Source organism: Dermochelys coriacea, chromosome 5, assembly GCF_009764565.3.
Source record: "Dermochelys coriacea isolate rDerCor1 chromosome 5, rDerCor1.pri.v4, whole genome shotgun sequence".
Classification (NCBI taxonomy): Eukaryota; Metazoa; Chordata; order Testudines; family Dermochelyidae; genus Dermochelys; species Dermochelys coriacea.
Genome location: NC_050072.1, coordinates 120322650 through 120336210, shown reverse-complemented (window position 1 = coordinate 120336210; position 13561 = coordinate 120322650). Strand labels below are relative to the sequence as shown.

The following is a 13561-nucleotide window of genomic DNA, read 5'->3' as shown; positions in this document are numbered from 1 at the left end:
TTGTAATGGATTTTTTACCTTCAGTCCTTTCGGTATGATGTCCATCTGTTTGCATTTGGAGAGGAAGATGATGTCTGTCTGTATCTGTACAAGTTTTTTCATGAAGTTGACAGATTTCCACTCTATACGGCTAAATTCAGTGCCTTGCATAATGACAGGTTTCAGAGTAGCAGCCGTGTTAGTCTGTATTCGCAAAAAGAAAAGGAGTACTTGTGGCACCTTAGAGATTAACAAATTTATTAGAGCATAAGCTTTCGTGAGCTACAGCTCACTTCATCGGATGCATTTGGTGGAAAAAACAGAGGGGAGATTTATATACACACACAGAGAACATGAAACAATGGGTTTATCATACACACTGTAAGGAGAGTGATCACTTAAGATAAGCCATCACCAGCAGTGGGGGTGGGGGGAGGAGGAAAACCTTTCATGGTGACAAGCAAGGTATGCTAATTCCAGCAGTTAACAAGAATATCTGAGGAACAGTGGGGGGTGGGGTGGGGTGGGGGAAGAAATAACATGGGGAAATAGTTTTACTTTGTGTAATGACTCATCCATTCCCAGTCTCTACTCAAGCCTAAGTTAATTGTATCCAGTTTGCAAATTAATTCCAATTCAGCAGTCTCTCGTTGGAGTCTGTTTTTGAAGCTTTTTTGTTGAAGGATAGCCACTCTTAGGTCTGTAATCGAGTGACCAGAGAGATTGAAGTGTTCTCCAACTGGTTTTTGAATGTGATAATTCTTGACGTCTGATTTGTGTCCACTCATTTTTTTACGTAGAGACTGTCCAGTTTGGCCAATGTACATGGCAGAGGGGCATTGCTGGCACATGATGGCATATATCACATTGGTAGATGCGCAGGTGAACGAGCCTCTGATAGTGTGGCTATATCCCCGATACTGTCACGGCTAACCTGGTGGCTGAACTTTGTGACTTTGTCCTCACCCATAACTATTTCACATTTGGGGACAATGTATACCTTCAAATCAGCGGCACTGCGATGGGTACCCGCATGGCCCCACAGTATGCCAACATTTTTATGGCTGACTTAGAACAACTCTTCCTCAGCTCTCGTCCCCTAATGCCCCTACTCTACTTGCGCTACATTGATGACATCTTCATCATCTAGACCCATGGAAAAGAAGCCCTTGAGGAATTCCACCATGATTTCAACAATTTCCATCCCACCATCAACCTCAGCCTGGACCAGTCCACACAAGAGATCCACTTCCTGGACACTACGGTGCTAATAAGCGATGGTCACATAAACACCACCCTATATCGGAAACCCACTGACCGCTATTCCTACCTACATGCCTCTAGCTTTCATCCAGATCATACCACTCGATCCATTGTCTACAGCCAAGCTCTACGATATAACCGCATTTGCTCCAACCCGTCAGACAGAGACAAACACCTACAAGATCTCTATCATGCATTCCTACAACTACAATACCCACCTGCTGAAGTGAAGAAACAGATTGACAGAGCCAGAAGAGTACCCAAAAGTCACCTACTACAGGACAGGCCCAACAAAGAAAAGAAAAGAACAGAACGCCACTAGCCATCACCTTCAGCCCCCAACTAAAACCTCTCCAACGCATCATCAAGGATCTACAACCTATCCTGAAGGACGACCCATCACTCTCACAGATCTTGGGAGACAAGCCAGTCCTTGTTTACAGACAGCCCCCCAGTCTGAAGCAAATACTCACCAGCAACCACACACCACACACCAGAACCACTAACCCAGGAACCTATCCTTGCAACAAAGCCCGTTGCCAACTCTGTCCACATATCTATTCAGGGGATACCATCATAGGGCCTAATCACATCAGCCACACTATCAGAGGCTCCTTCACCTGCGCATCTACCAATGTGATAGATGCCATCATGTGCCAGCAATGCCCCTCTGCCATGTACATTGGCCAAACTGGACAGTCTCTACGTAAAAGAATGAATGGACACAAATCAGACGTCAAGAATTATCACATTCAAAAACCAGTTGGAGAACACTTCAATCTCTCTGGTCACTCGATTACAGACCTAAGAGTGGCTATCCTTCAACAAAAAAGCTTCAAAAACAGACTCCAACGAGAGACTGCTGAATTGGAATTAATTTGCAAACTGGATACAATTAATTTAGTCTTGAATAGAGACTGGGAATGGATGAGTCATTACACAAAGTAAAACTATTTCCCCATGTTATTTCTCCCCCCCACCCCACCCCACCCCCCACTGTTCCTCAGATATTCTTAGGTTTCAGAGTAGCAGCCGTGTTAGTCTGTATTCGCAAAAAGAAAAGGAGTACTTGTGGCACCTTAGAGACTAACAAATTTATTAGAGCATAAGCTTTCGTGAGCTACAGCTCACTTGCATCCGATGAAGTGAGCTGTAGCTCACGAAAGCTTATGCTCTAATAAATTTGTTAGTCTCTAAGGTGCCACAAGTACTCCTTTTCTTTTTTCAGATATTCTTGTTAACTGCTGGAATTAGCATACCTTGCTTGTCACCATGAAAGGATTTCCTCCTTCCCCCCCACCACTGCTGGTGATGGCTTATCTTAAGTGATCACTCTCCTTAGAGTGTGTATGATAAACCCATTGTTTCATGTTCTCTGTGTGTGTATATAAATCTCTCCTCTGTTTTTTCCACCAAATGCATCCGATGAAGTGAGCTGTAGCTCACGAAAGCTTATGCTCTAATAAATTTGTTAGTCTCTAAGGTGCCACAAGTACTCCTTTTCTTTTTGCTAATACAGACTAACATGGCTGCTACTATGAAACCTATAATTAGATGGTAATCATTTGTTTATTTTACTTGTTTGAGATTGTCATTTAGGTCTGGGTATGTTGGTTTTCAGCCTAAGTATTTCAGCTACTATAACAGCTTGAGACATTTGTTCTCTGATATGATTTTTGATCTTATCATTGTGGAGACTTTCCCTCCACTTTTGCATAATTTTATAAATGTAATTGCTATTATAAGTTAGTCTGTTCTTCAATGTATTCACTTCACACTTGACACATGAGGCTTTTTTGCTTCCTTGTTTTAAAGGAAGCTCAACCTATAGTGGAGAGAATATCATAAATAGGAAATAAAAACATAACATGTAAAACTCTGGAGAGGAAGTATTTTGAACAGTCTCTAATGTAATTTTAAAAACCATATTTTGGGGGCTGGCTGTTGCATTGGTTTCATGTGTTAGCCTCATAACTGTTGGATATGGTGACTAGAGCTGTGTAAAAGGAGGATGCACTTTGCACACATTTGTGCATTCCTTAAATTTTGCTTTGCAGCCTGCAAAAATAGGACCCGAAGATGATTCTAAGGTTGTAAGCTCAGGAGACTACTATGTTGTTGTCCACACATAGCTTCCTCCTGAGGATACCCATACTCTGTCCGACTTCTTTTTCTTGGCACAGAGCACAGTATACCTAAAAGTACCTGGAGGCTCCTCTGCTGACATTATGGGCAAATCCTCAGTGAAGGAAGAGGTGAGACACTTTTAGTTCAGGTCAGCTCACTTAAACACACTTCCTGGAGAGACTCCAAGAGAGATACAGGAAAGGTAATTCCTAAAAAGGGGCTGTAGCTATTCAGAATGTATTGATCAGCTCACCAGGGATGCAGGCATGTTAGCAGCTACTGGATGGGGGAGGGCTCTACACTGGTGGGGAAGGCAGGGACGCAGCGAGAGCTGCCTGTCATTGAACACAGATCCCTTTCCTGGTTTTTCTGCTGTTTGCAGTTGGATTTCAGGAAGGGACTGTTTAGGGCAACTCCTAGATCAGAGCTAAATGGGCTCTTCCCAACTCTTTGCACTACAAGAGTATTTTCTGGAAATGAGCTCAGCCCCTCTTGAGAGCAGGTGAGTCCATTGGCCGCAATCACAATCTCAACCACTCAGTTCCTTCTGCCAACTAACCTGCCCACTGGAGAAGGGCAACATCACTCCGGGGGGGGGGGGGGAGGAATTAAATCTTGGAGGCAGTCCAGCTCCACTCATCTGAAGACTTCCTTCACCTGGTTGAATTTCTGCCAAATACTAAGTAGACCTTAAGAGGTGCCTCTAGGGCTCAGATGACTATGTGAGCCAGATTGCAGGAAGAAGTTCTGGTTGCCTATCTCTGAGGGAAGACAGAAACAACTGCAACCATGTGACTAGTAGGTGAACCCAGTGAACTAAGGTAGCAGATAACCAAACCAGGCCAACACAAGCTGAACTTGCCTTTGGGGACTGTGAAATCTATGGCCACAATATCCCTCCCTAATTTTGAGGGCTGATAAATGTAAAGGAGAACCTCGGGTTTGTTTATTTTTAGCAAGTTTCTTGACCTTTTGCCTGATGTAGCTAGCTATGAAAAGGTAACATGATTGCAAAGGCTGGGATTTTGTCACTTTTCCCCTATTGTTCCCTACAGCACCAATGGCTAATCGTTGGAACCCATGAAAGCCACAGTTGTGGAATCCTTCAATTTTGGGGTGGGGGAGGGGGAGCACAGACCCTTTTTTGGCATTGGGGGTGGGGTTGGGGGTAGTAGTAATCACTCTGCTTGCTTCTGATAGTGCTAAGGCTTCTGTAATTTCCTTCCCAGCTTGCTGCCTTAGTTAAAACCTGGAAAAATGACATAGAAAACAAGAAGGCAATGGTCACTAAAATGATCACTGACAATCATAGATGAGAAAGCTTTTAAAGCATCCTCTATTTCACACACATGATGAGAAACATTTAAGTTTGTGATCATATGATCGAATCCAGTGAGTTGCATTATCTAGTTCAGTTTGCTCTTTTCTGCTCAGAAGATTTCTTGCTCATGGTCACCCCCAGTTTGGCTGGTTGGTTCTTCTGTATACAGCATGGAACTGAGCTCACTTGTGTTCACTTTGTAATCGTTCATTTCTGTTGTCTTTTTGAGATGAGTATAGGATCAGTCTTTTCTTGCTCTCTCTCTTGTTGAGATGTTGGTGCATAGAATTATTTGAGAGCTGTGGATAGCTGGCAGGAGCCTTCTCCAAAGGGAGATAAAGTAGGTTCTTCTCAAAGCCATGACTTGTCCAGAATAAAGTGAGCTCCTGGTGCCAAAAAGCAACAAAAAGGCTAGTGATAAGTGTACGGGGCACCAAGTATAGTAGAGCTGGCTGGCCTATCTGTAACAATGCCCTGACAGCAAAGGTTCCTAGAAGACCAATGCCATAAGCTATAGTGCAAGCCACATAATAGACTTTGGATGACTGTACCTGAATATCAAATTTGTGGCATTATGTTACAAGGAAGCCTGGAATGAGGATATCCTCTAATCCTAGGATCTTGCATGCCTTGCCACAGAGATCCAATGGAGAGGAGTTTAAATTCAGAACCTTCAGTACCAAAGGCATCTTTTCAGTTATGGAAGAGTCTGAGGGTCGGAGAGCTGCTACCTCCATAATACTCCCCCTAGACTGGGCTAGGAAAGGAGAGATGAATATGTAAAGCACATCAGCCACCAGAAAAGCCAATACATAAAAGGTGCAATTCTTCATAGTAGGCACGTGAATGGATTCGATCATGAACAGGCAGTGGGCCACACCTACAGCATCTTGTAGGATCCATGCCCACCAGTCCTCATTTCGGAAAACCCACCAGAGCAGAGTGACGGAGCTGCAAGGTGCTTTCAGGAGCAACATCCGAACTTGTGTGCTCTTGTGTAAACAGGGAAAGTGGATCATGCATTCTCCAAGTGGGATTCTTCTCACAAAAGGAGAGGGGCAACTGCAGAGAGCTTTGGAGGAAATGCAGTATAATATCCCAATCACGACACACACAAAGCGGTTGTGGAAGCAATAGAGAAGGCGTAGCAGCGAGGAGGATGTTGCCATGGCAACACAGATCATGGTGAGGGTGCAGTCAACCGCTTTGTCACTGTATTCCTCGCCCTCTTCATCCTGGTGCTCTGTGGGCTGAGGTTTTGCTGATACCGCAAGCCCTGCCCAGTAGCCACCAATCATGACGGTGCCCACTGCCGAGATGAAAAGGATTGCCATGCTGTAGTCTTGGCTGGGCCTTGTGGGGAGGTACATGGCAGCCCTGAGTGGGGGCTCACTGAATTTCTTGCCCCTGATATCCAGCATATCAGAGTAATGGAGCACAGCCATGGGGATGGCAATGACTGGCATGCAATGGCAATGGTTGAATGGGGTCAGTGTTGGTGCAATAGCTGCAATCTCTGGGCACTGACAGCTCCTACTGCTGCCTCCTGAGCAGAAAGAGTCGAGTCTCTCTCTTCCAAATACCAGTAAACCCTGGGCCCCGTGCAGCTGGGCCAGTCTCCCTTTCTCACAGAAGCTGCAGTTGCCCCACACCACTGCTGGGACCACCTTTCTGAATGCCCTAGGGGCTAGGTGGGAATGTGGAGAACCGAAGGCAGAATCAGTATAGTCTTGAAGCGGCAGCAGAGGGGCCTGTCTCAGCTCACGTGGCAAGTGCACCCACTCTGAGCTGAAATGGACACAATAATCCTTCCGTTGTGTCCCATTCCCTGCTGTCAGGACACTTCCTTTAGAACTGTGAGGAACAGCATCAGGAGAATGGGCAGCAGCATCCTCTGGTGCTGCCCCCACTTTCCTTTACTGTTCTCCTGGAGGGGCCGAGCCTCACAGCAAATTCTCTTCTCTCTGCTTCTTCCTTTCCCATGAAGATAGGTTGTACCACCCTTCCCGCCATGCATTACTTTTTCCTCCTTGCATATCATACAGTGACCCTTTCCATGGCTATTGGAGACAATACCTTGCACATCACAGATTCTTCTCTGTGAAGACAGGAGGCCACATGCAGTACGGTCTCACAGAGATAGGAAATACCCAGAGCTGGTCCCCTTTAATTTTCCATTTTGACTTTTCACCAAAGAATAGAGACACTTTCCTCCATCTCAAATTCTAGCAACTGGGCTATTCTTGCAGGGAGGGCTGGGGGAGAAGAGTTTGGGGCCACCCAACAACTTGTGCACAAAGGCCAGGGATAATCACAGTTCTTGAGGAAGCCCAGGGACTGCTACTTAGGCCTTGTCTACACTAGAAATGTGTACTGCTTTATATGTACTGATCTAACTATACAAAAAATCACCCTTCCTAACTGACCTAGTTATACCAGTACAAAAACAATGGGTAGATGAGGCATTTGTGTGTCCATGGGATGCACTTTACCCCATAGTTCCCGCAGACAATGGCTCACAGAGTAGGCATGTATGCCTAAAGCTTGTCAAAGCATACTTGCTCTCCCTATACTCTGAGGAAGGAGATGTGTAATGGTGTTGGATTGACACTTTTGGCTCCTACACAGACAAGGCAGGTGAGGTAATATCTTTTATTGCTCCAACTTCTGTTGGTGAGGCAGATAAGCTTTTGCGCTTACATGGAGATCTCCTTCGGGTCTGGGAAATGTGCTCAAAAGCTTGTCACCCTCACCAACAGAAGTTGGGCCAATAACAGATATTACCTCACCCACCTTGTCTCTCTAATATCCTGGGACCAACAAGGCTTCAGCACTGCATACTTCCTGCTCTTGGTTTTTGCTTCTTTAATCCTCATCACACAGTACTTTAAGCACACTCAAAAGGTTTACTTCTGTTTTAACAAACATGCTAGTGCACGATACACTAATTATTCCCTGTGACATAGGATTTGCCATACCATGGTTGGTCAAGTCCAGTATCCTGTTTCTGACAGGGCCTAGCACTAGCTGCTCCACAAGGAAGTGCACAGAACCACATAAAAGCACAATTACGGAATAACCAGCCTAGAGGGGAATTTCATCCTCCCCACAGGATATCAATACAGGTATCAATTCTATTGCTAATGCACCAGCTAGGGTAGAATCGAGCACATTCTGCTAACAGGAGTTAAAAGCCAGTCTAAAAACCACATTTTAGTCAGAAAAGTAAACAGATATGACTGTGGATACACACACAGGAACAGGTGTATAATACACTGTTGTGGGATTAGTGCAACTTCTTGTGTTATCATGACAGCTCCTTCTTCAGGCACCAAAATCCTTTGATTTGCCATCAGTTTATGAGAGTTGGCAACAACTGTGATACTGCCTTCTCCTGGCTGCTCGGAGGGGACACATCTTACCCAGCAATACCCCCTGGTTGGGGAGTTGCCATCCAATCACTCCATCTCCCATGCCATCATTGTCCTCTGTACCCCCTCAAGCTCCCTCCTCCCCCACATACCACCATACCCTATTCCCTTGCAATGCCATAATCTGACTCCTGCTCCCCCCCTACTCCCCCTCATTATTCCCAGTCAGCTTTCACAGTGTCTCTGCTGCTCTGTCCTCACAGCCCCTGTGTCCTGTTCAGTCCCTAAGCCCAAAACTATAGAGTGGCAGTCATTTTGAAAACAGAGGGAAGTGGCAGCCAACTTTATTAAAGGCAGCCTCACTTCTACATGCAGATAGACTGTAGGGAAGTGGTGGCCTTCTTGTTTGCTTCATGCCCATTGACAGTAATAGGAGATGGCCATTTTGAATAAGGGAAAAGTAATGAGTTGAAAATGGCTGTGGCAAATTGGGGGTTCTCTCTGTACCGCTTCCAAGTTGTGAATGATTTTATGAAGCTGTATCATGAAGTTACTGTGTCATGGGAAGCCTATATGTCTGTGGATTCCCCATAAGTCAGCAGAGCTGTGCCATGTCTCTGCCAGGCCAGAGAAAATGGTGAGCAATAAGCGCTCAAATCTTTAATTCATAGTCAAAGATATTGGGACAATGGGTTTGCTCTAGCTGAGAGGAAACACTTCCTGCTCTTGTCTGAAGGGAGTAAGGGCGGGGGGGGAGTTGAGAGCAGTGAAAAATGACTAGAAGTCAGAACAAAAGAAGCAGGTGACCCCAGCAGGTGTCTATAAAGGGGTTAACCGGGTTACCTGTGTAATAGAGCCATTTTGCACCAGATTGAGATGAGGGTTTCTATGGCATAAGCAAGGTAGGCAAGGAGGGTGGAGGACCCTGCTTTGCCTGCCTTCCTGACAGAGCACACAAGATCTCCCAAGGGAAGGGTGAGCTAGTAAGGGACATTGCATTTTGGATGTTGTATTGTTTTGTGTGATCTGTGCTGTCCTGTGCTTTACATGATTAAATATAACAAGCATAAAGATGTTAGACTGGGCAACGCCTCTGTGTGTGTGTGTGTGTGTGTGTGTGTGTGTGTGTGTGTGTGTGTGTGTACTGCTTCACAACCACTGCATGCCCCTGAGAGAGTTAAACTGTAAGCCAGAAGTGTGTCACCTTTTGGGTGGAGTTCTGAGAGAGGGGTGCATCTCAGTACTGGGGAGTTTGAGGGATCAGCACTGCGCCAGAGTGGCTAGGCAGCTGGAGAGCAGGTTCCATCACTCATAGGAGGGTGCCAGATAGAAGGTCTGTGCCCAAAGAACGTGCCTAGGGACCCTGACATTGGGGCAGTGGCTGGACTCCATTCAGGCTCCAGGAGCTTCAAACACCCCAGGGATCCAGAGCGGCAGAGGATTGGGTTCCACTCACAGTCGGTCCTAGTAGGTAGCCAGGAAGCAGTGCCTGCTGGGACCTCTGACAAGCTGATAACTTAAAATTGGATACTAACAGATGCAAATCCCCGTGATGATTCAACCTGGTGATATTCTAAACAAAATGAGCTCTCAGCCAGGCTTGTAGCTATTCCCATCTCTTCACACTGACTCTCTAGGTATTTTCGGCTTAGGCTTCAGAGTGACAGACAGAGTGACAATTCTGGAATCTTATTATATAGATTATAATATCCCCGCTGGGTGCCACTGCAATATAAATGAGAAATACTAATGACCATAACTGCTCTTTAATAGTGCAGAGAAGATTAAGTGAAAAACATAGGTGCAGATTATCAGCCTGTGTACATTTTCACAGCTCCATTGACTTGAAAGCTTTTGAAGACTATTCAGAACCTGGGGGTGGGGGTGAGGGAACAGAAGAAATGGGGTTCATTGCCCCCTCAACAGAATCTTCTGGGAGAAACTCAGCAAGGCTATCCTTATAACATTATCCCCCTGCTCCTTTGGTTTCAATGTGGAATGTTATGGGGCTGAGTGCATGCAACTCCTGTTCAAATCAGTGAATATTGCCAGTATTTAGCACCTTTGATGGATTTGGCCCATGTGACAAAGAACCAGGTGAGAATTAAGGGTTGAGGCTCTGAAGGTTGGGTGGGCTAATCCTGCACTATAAAAGTAAATGGAGATTTTTGCCATTATCTTCAGTAGGAGCAGGATCTGGACCTAAGAGTATAATTTTTTTTCCCCCTCGAGGTGGAAAATAAGGCTTATGACAATATCACAGCAGCAAAGGTCTTTGTTCACTTCTTCCAGGCAGCACAGGGAAACAAATAAAACTAATCTTATTTTGCTTTCCTTCAACAGAGAAGAGGAAAGGAATCTTCATGAATGCAAAGCTGTATTTGATTTGTTTTAAAGATAGATCTCAGCATATATGTTAATAATCCTTACCTTAATTGCACAATCTGAGGGAAACTGAGGGAGAGATAAGCCACAGGGGATTTCTTGATGAGTATATTTTATATCCTCTTTTCTATAGGGTAAAGAAGAACAATTAAAAAATGGGCATATTTTCTTTACAATTCTGTAACCTACTTTTGCGAAACAGCTGCTTGATGGAAACAGACCCATTACCCGTAGAGTCAAATTGAAATCCATCTAGAGTAATTGTTTTATTTTAAATGATACCATGTTTGTTCGGCTCTCAGAAGGAGCGGGAGTTTGAGGTAGGTTTCTTTATTGGTGAATAATCCAGTAGACTTGTAATGAGCCTCGTGAAGGCTAATTCAAGGGTAAGGCAATTGTATTCATATTTATCCTTTATTTGGTCACAAGAGATTGTTTCATTTCATTTGAACACATAATATAGTTAGCTTATACACCATAAATAACATTAGCCTTCAAAAATCTATGAGCGAATGCCAGTGTGTCTTTGCTGAGGGCAATTTTAAACCTCTTGTGTGAGCTGATCAAATTAAATAAATCTTTTGTTCTGTCAAGGTTCAAAATCTACTGATGTGCCAACATTCATTCTTCAGCTCTGTATTTAGCTTTTAAGGCAGACAAGGTCAGCAGTATCTGATTGATCAAGCATCTATCTAGTAGGAAGACCAGCTGGTTTTTCCCTAAGAAAGAGGTCTCCCTCAACCCACATATTCATCTCTCAGATCAGAACAGCTGGCGTGTTGTTATTCCACCAGATGGCATTCTTTATCCAGTAAAAACATTGACAGATTTTTGCCACTGTCCATTTGCCATGGGGGTTTGGGGTTTTTTTTTTTGTTTTTCTGTTTAAAAGGAATGTTTTATTATACCAGCCCTGCCTCTCTTTTGGCACATATAGGAAATGGTAAAAGCATAAATAAAAGGACAGTTTCTGTGAAACACTGTCGAACTGATATGTCAAAAAGGAAGGTAAAAATACAGGACAAAACACAGAATTCATGCCTTGAACTCTTGAAATAAAGAGAGGTTTCAGAGGAGTGCAGTGCTATGAAACAAACAAATAAATACATTGGTTCCCTTTAGAAGTGAAAACATGATTTTTCCAACAGCCAATGCTGCAAACTCCCCCTCAGTTCTGATCATCCAAAAATCAAATTAATCCTTGCCTCTAAACATCAGGCGAGGTCGTTTTTGCCATTCACAGCTGAACCTGTAATGAAAAATGTTTACAACCAGAATTTGGTAAACAATTTTGTGGAGGATGCATGAGTAGAAAAGAAACCAGCATAGCTGTATTGCCTCTGGTATGTAACAGAGACGTTTAAAAAATGAAACAACCAAACCCCCCAAATCTTGTTTTTGTCAAATAAAGTAATACCATCTAGCTCCTCTATAGCACGTCAGCTCTGTTTCTCAAAGTGCTTTATAAAGGAGATATTATCACTATTTTACACATGGGGAAACCGAGGCACAGAGACATGAAATGACTTGCCCAAGGTCACCCACCTCTCAGGGGAGTGCTCTAACCACTGAGCTATGGGATATTCTGATGTGGGACTCCCTCAATCTCTCCTGTTGAAGCTGGTTCATGGCAGATAAATATTGCAAGAATGATTGGAACACGAGACTAAACCCTGTGCTGCCCCAACACAAAGGCATGAATGAGTGTGTGTGTGGGGGGAGGACTGTAGTCTAGTAGCCCCCAGCCGTTCCCAGCTTCTCCATTGACTTGCTGTGTAATCTTGGGCATGTCACTTAACCTCTCCAGCCTTGACAGCATTAGGTTATTTTGCTAAGTTTCCAACCACTGCAACCACCAGTCAGTCAATCTCCATTATCTTGCCAGGTACTCATATGACCCCCAGCACACAATATCTGAGCACCTTTCACTCACTGAAGTTGTTAGGCTCACAACACACCTGTGAGGTAGGGAAATTTTACCCCCATTTTACAGATGGGAACAGAGGTTCAGGGTAGACTAAGGGTGGGATTCACAGAGATACTTAGAGGTCTAAATCCCGCTTTTAGGCTTCACTGCCGTCCACAAAACTGCCACCAAGCCCTGTAGGCACCTAATCTCAATCAGAACCTATAAAAGTTCACAGTTTCTGCCTCTGGGCATGCACACTGCTACCTCACTCTAGGTGCCCAGACACGTGTCTCTTACCTAAGCCCCAGACTGATTAATGAACCAGGGCATTCATCTGCCTAAGTTGCGTGTGGGGCACAATCGGGTAGGTGAACTCAACGACCACCTCCGGGGTTGGGTCCCATTCTGAATTTGGGAGGAGGAGGTGGTGTTTGTGCCCATGGTGTCCTCCTTATAATTTTTAGCCCCATGCTTAGAGCATTCATCTTGGATGTGGGAGAACCAGGTTTAAGATCCCCTTTTCCTTGGGGGGGGGAAGAGGATTTGAACAGGGGTCTCTCACCTCTCAGAAGAGTGCTTGAACCACTGAGTTTTGGCATTTTCTGATATGGGACTCTTTCAATCCCGCCTAATGAACTTCCACTATAGATAGGTAATGGAAGAATAATTGGGGCAGGGGTACTAGACTTTGGGTCTCCTGCCCCTGCAAGTGGGGGCATCAAAATCTGGACTACAAAGTCTCTCTCTCTCTCTCTCTCTCCCCATCTGCCCCATGCCTATTTAAATATTTATCCACAGTGAAATGCCATTGGACTAGAGAGAGAGAGTCTGTAGGCATAGGACATATCCCTCTTGTTGACGTGTCTCACTGTCTAGTTTAGGTGGCTCCCTGCTGAGGGTGCTGGCATTTGTGGATCCTATTATAAGGTGCTCATCTCTCTCCATTCATTGTGCAGGGAGCCTGGGTGCCTAATTTGATCATTATGGATCTCAGTGTTGTTCCTGTGATTTTCTAGGTCCCCAAAAGTTAGGTACTGTCATGCTGAGCATTGTGACGCCTAAATCTCTTTGTGGGTCCCACCCTAAGTGATTTGTCCAATGTCACATAGGAAGTTTATGGGGAATTGCAGGTTGTCTGCGGGCTGGTGTGCACTGAAAACTTATATTGTCATAGCTACATCTCTCTTACGTCCCCTGAGACGTAAC

General features: G+C 44.7%; 1 protein-coding gene across 1 annotated transcript; it reads right to left on the bottom strand.

Annotated features, from left to right (window-relative positions):
* Positions 1–4872: 4872 nt before the first annotated feature.
* On the bottom strand, positions 4873–7187 carry LOC119856318 (signal peptide peptidase-like 2B). The gene is given in 3 exon segments (XM_038403694.2): positions 4873–6149; positions 6219–6544; positions 7183–7187. Coding segments are annotated over 3 exon segments (1608 nt in total).
* Positions 7188–13561: the final 6374 nt, after the last annotated feature.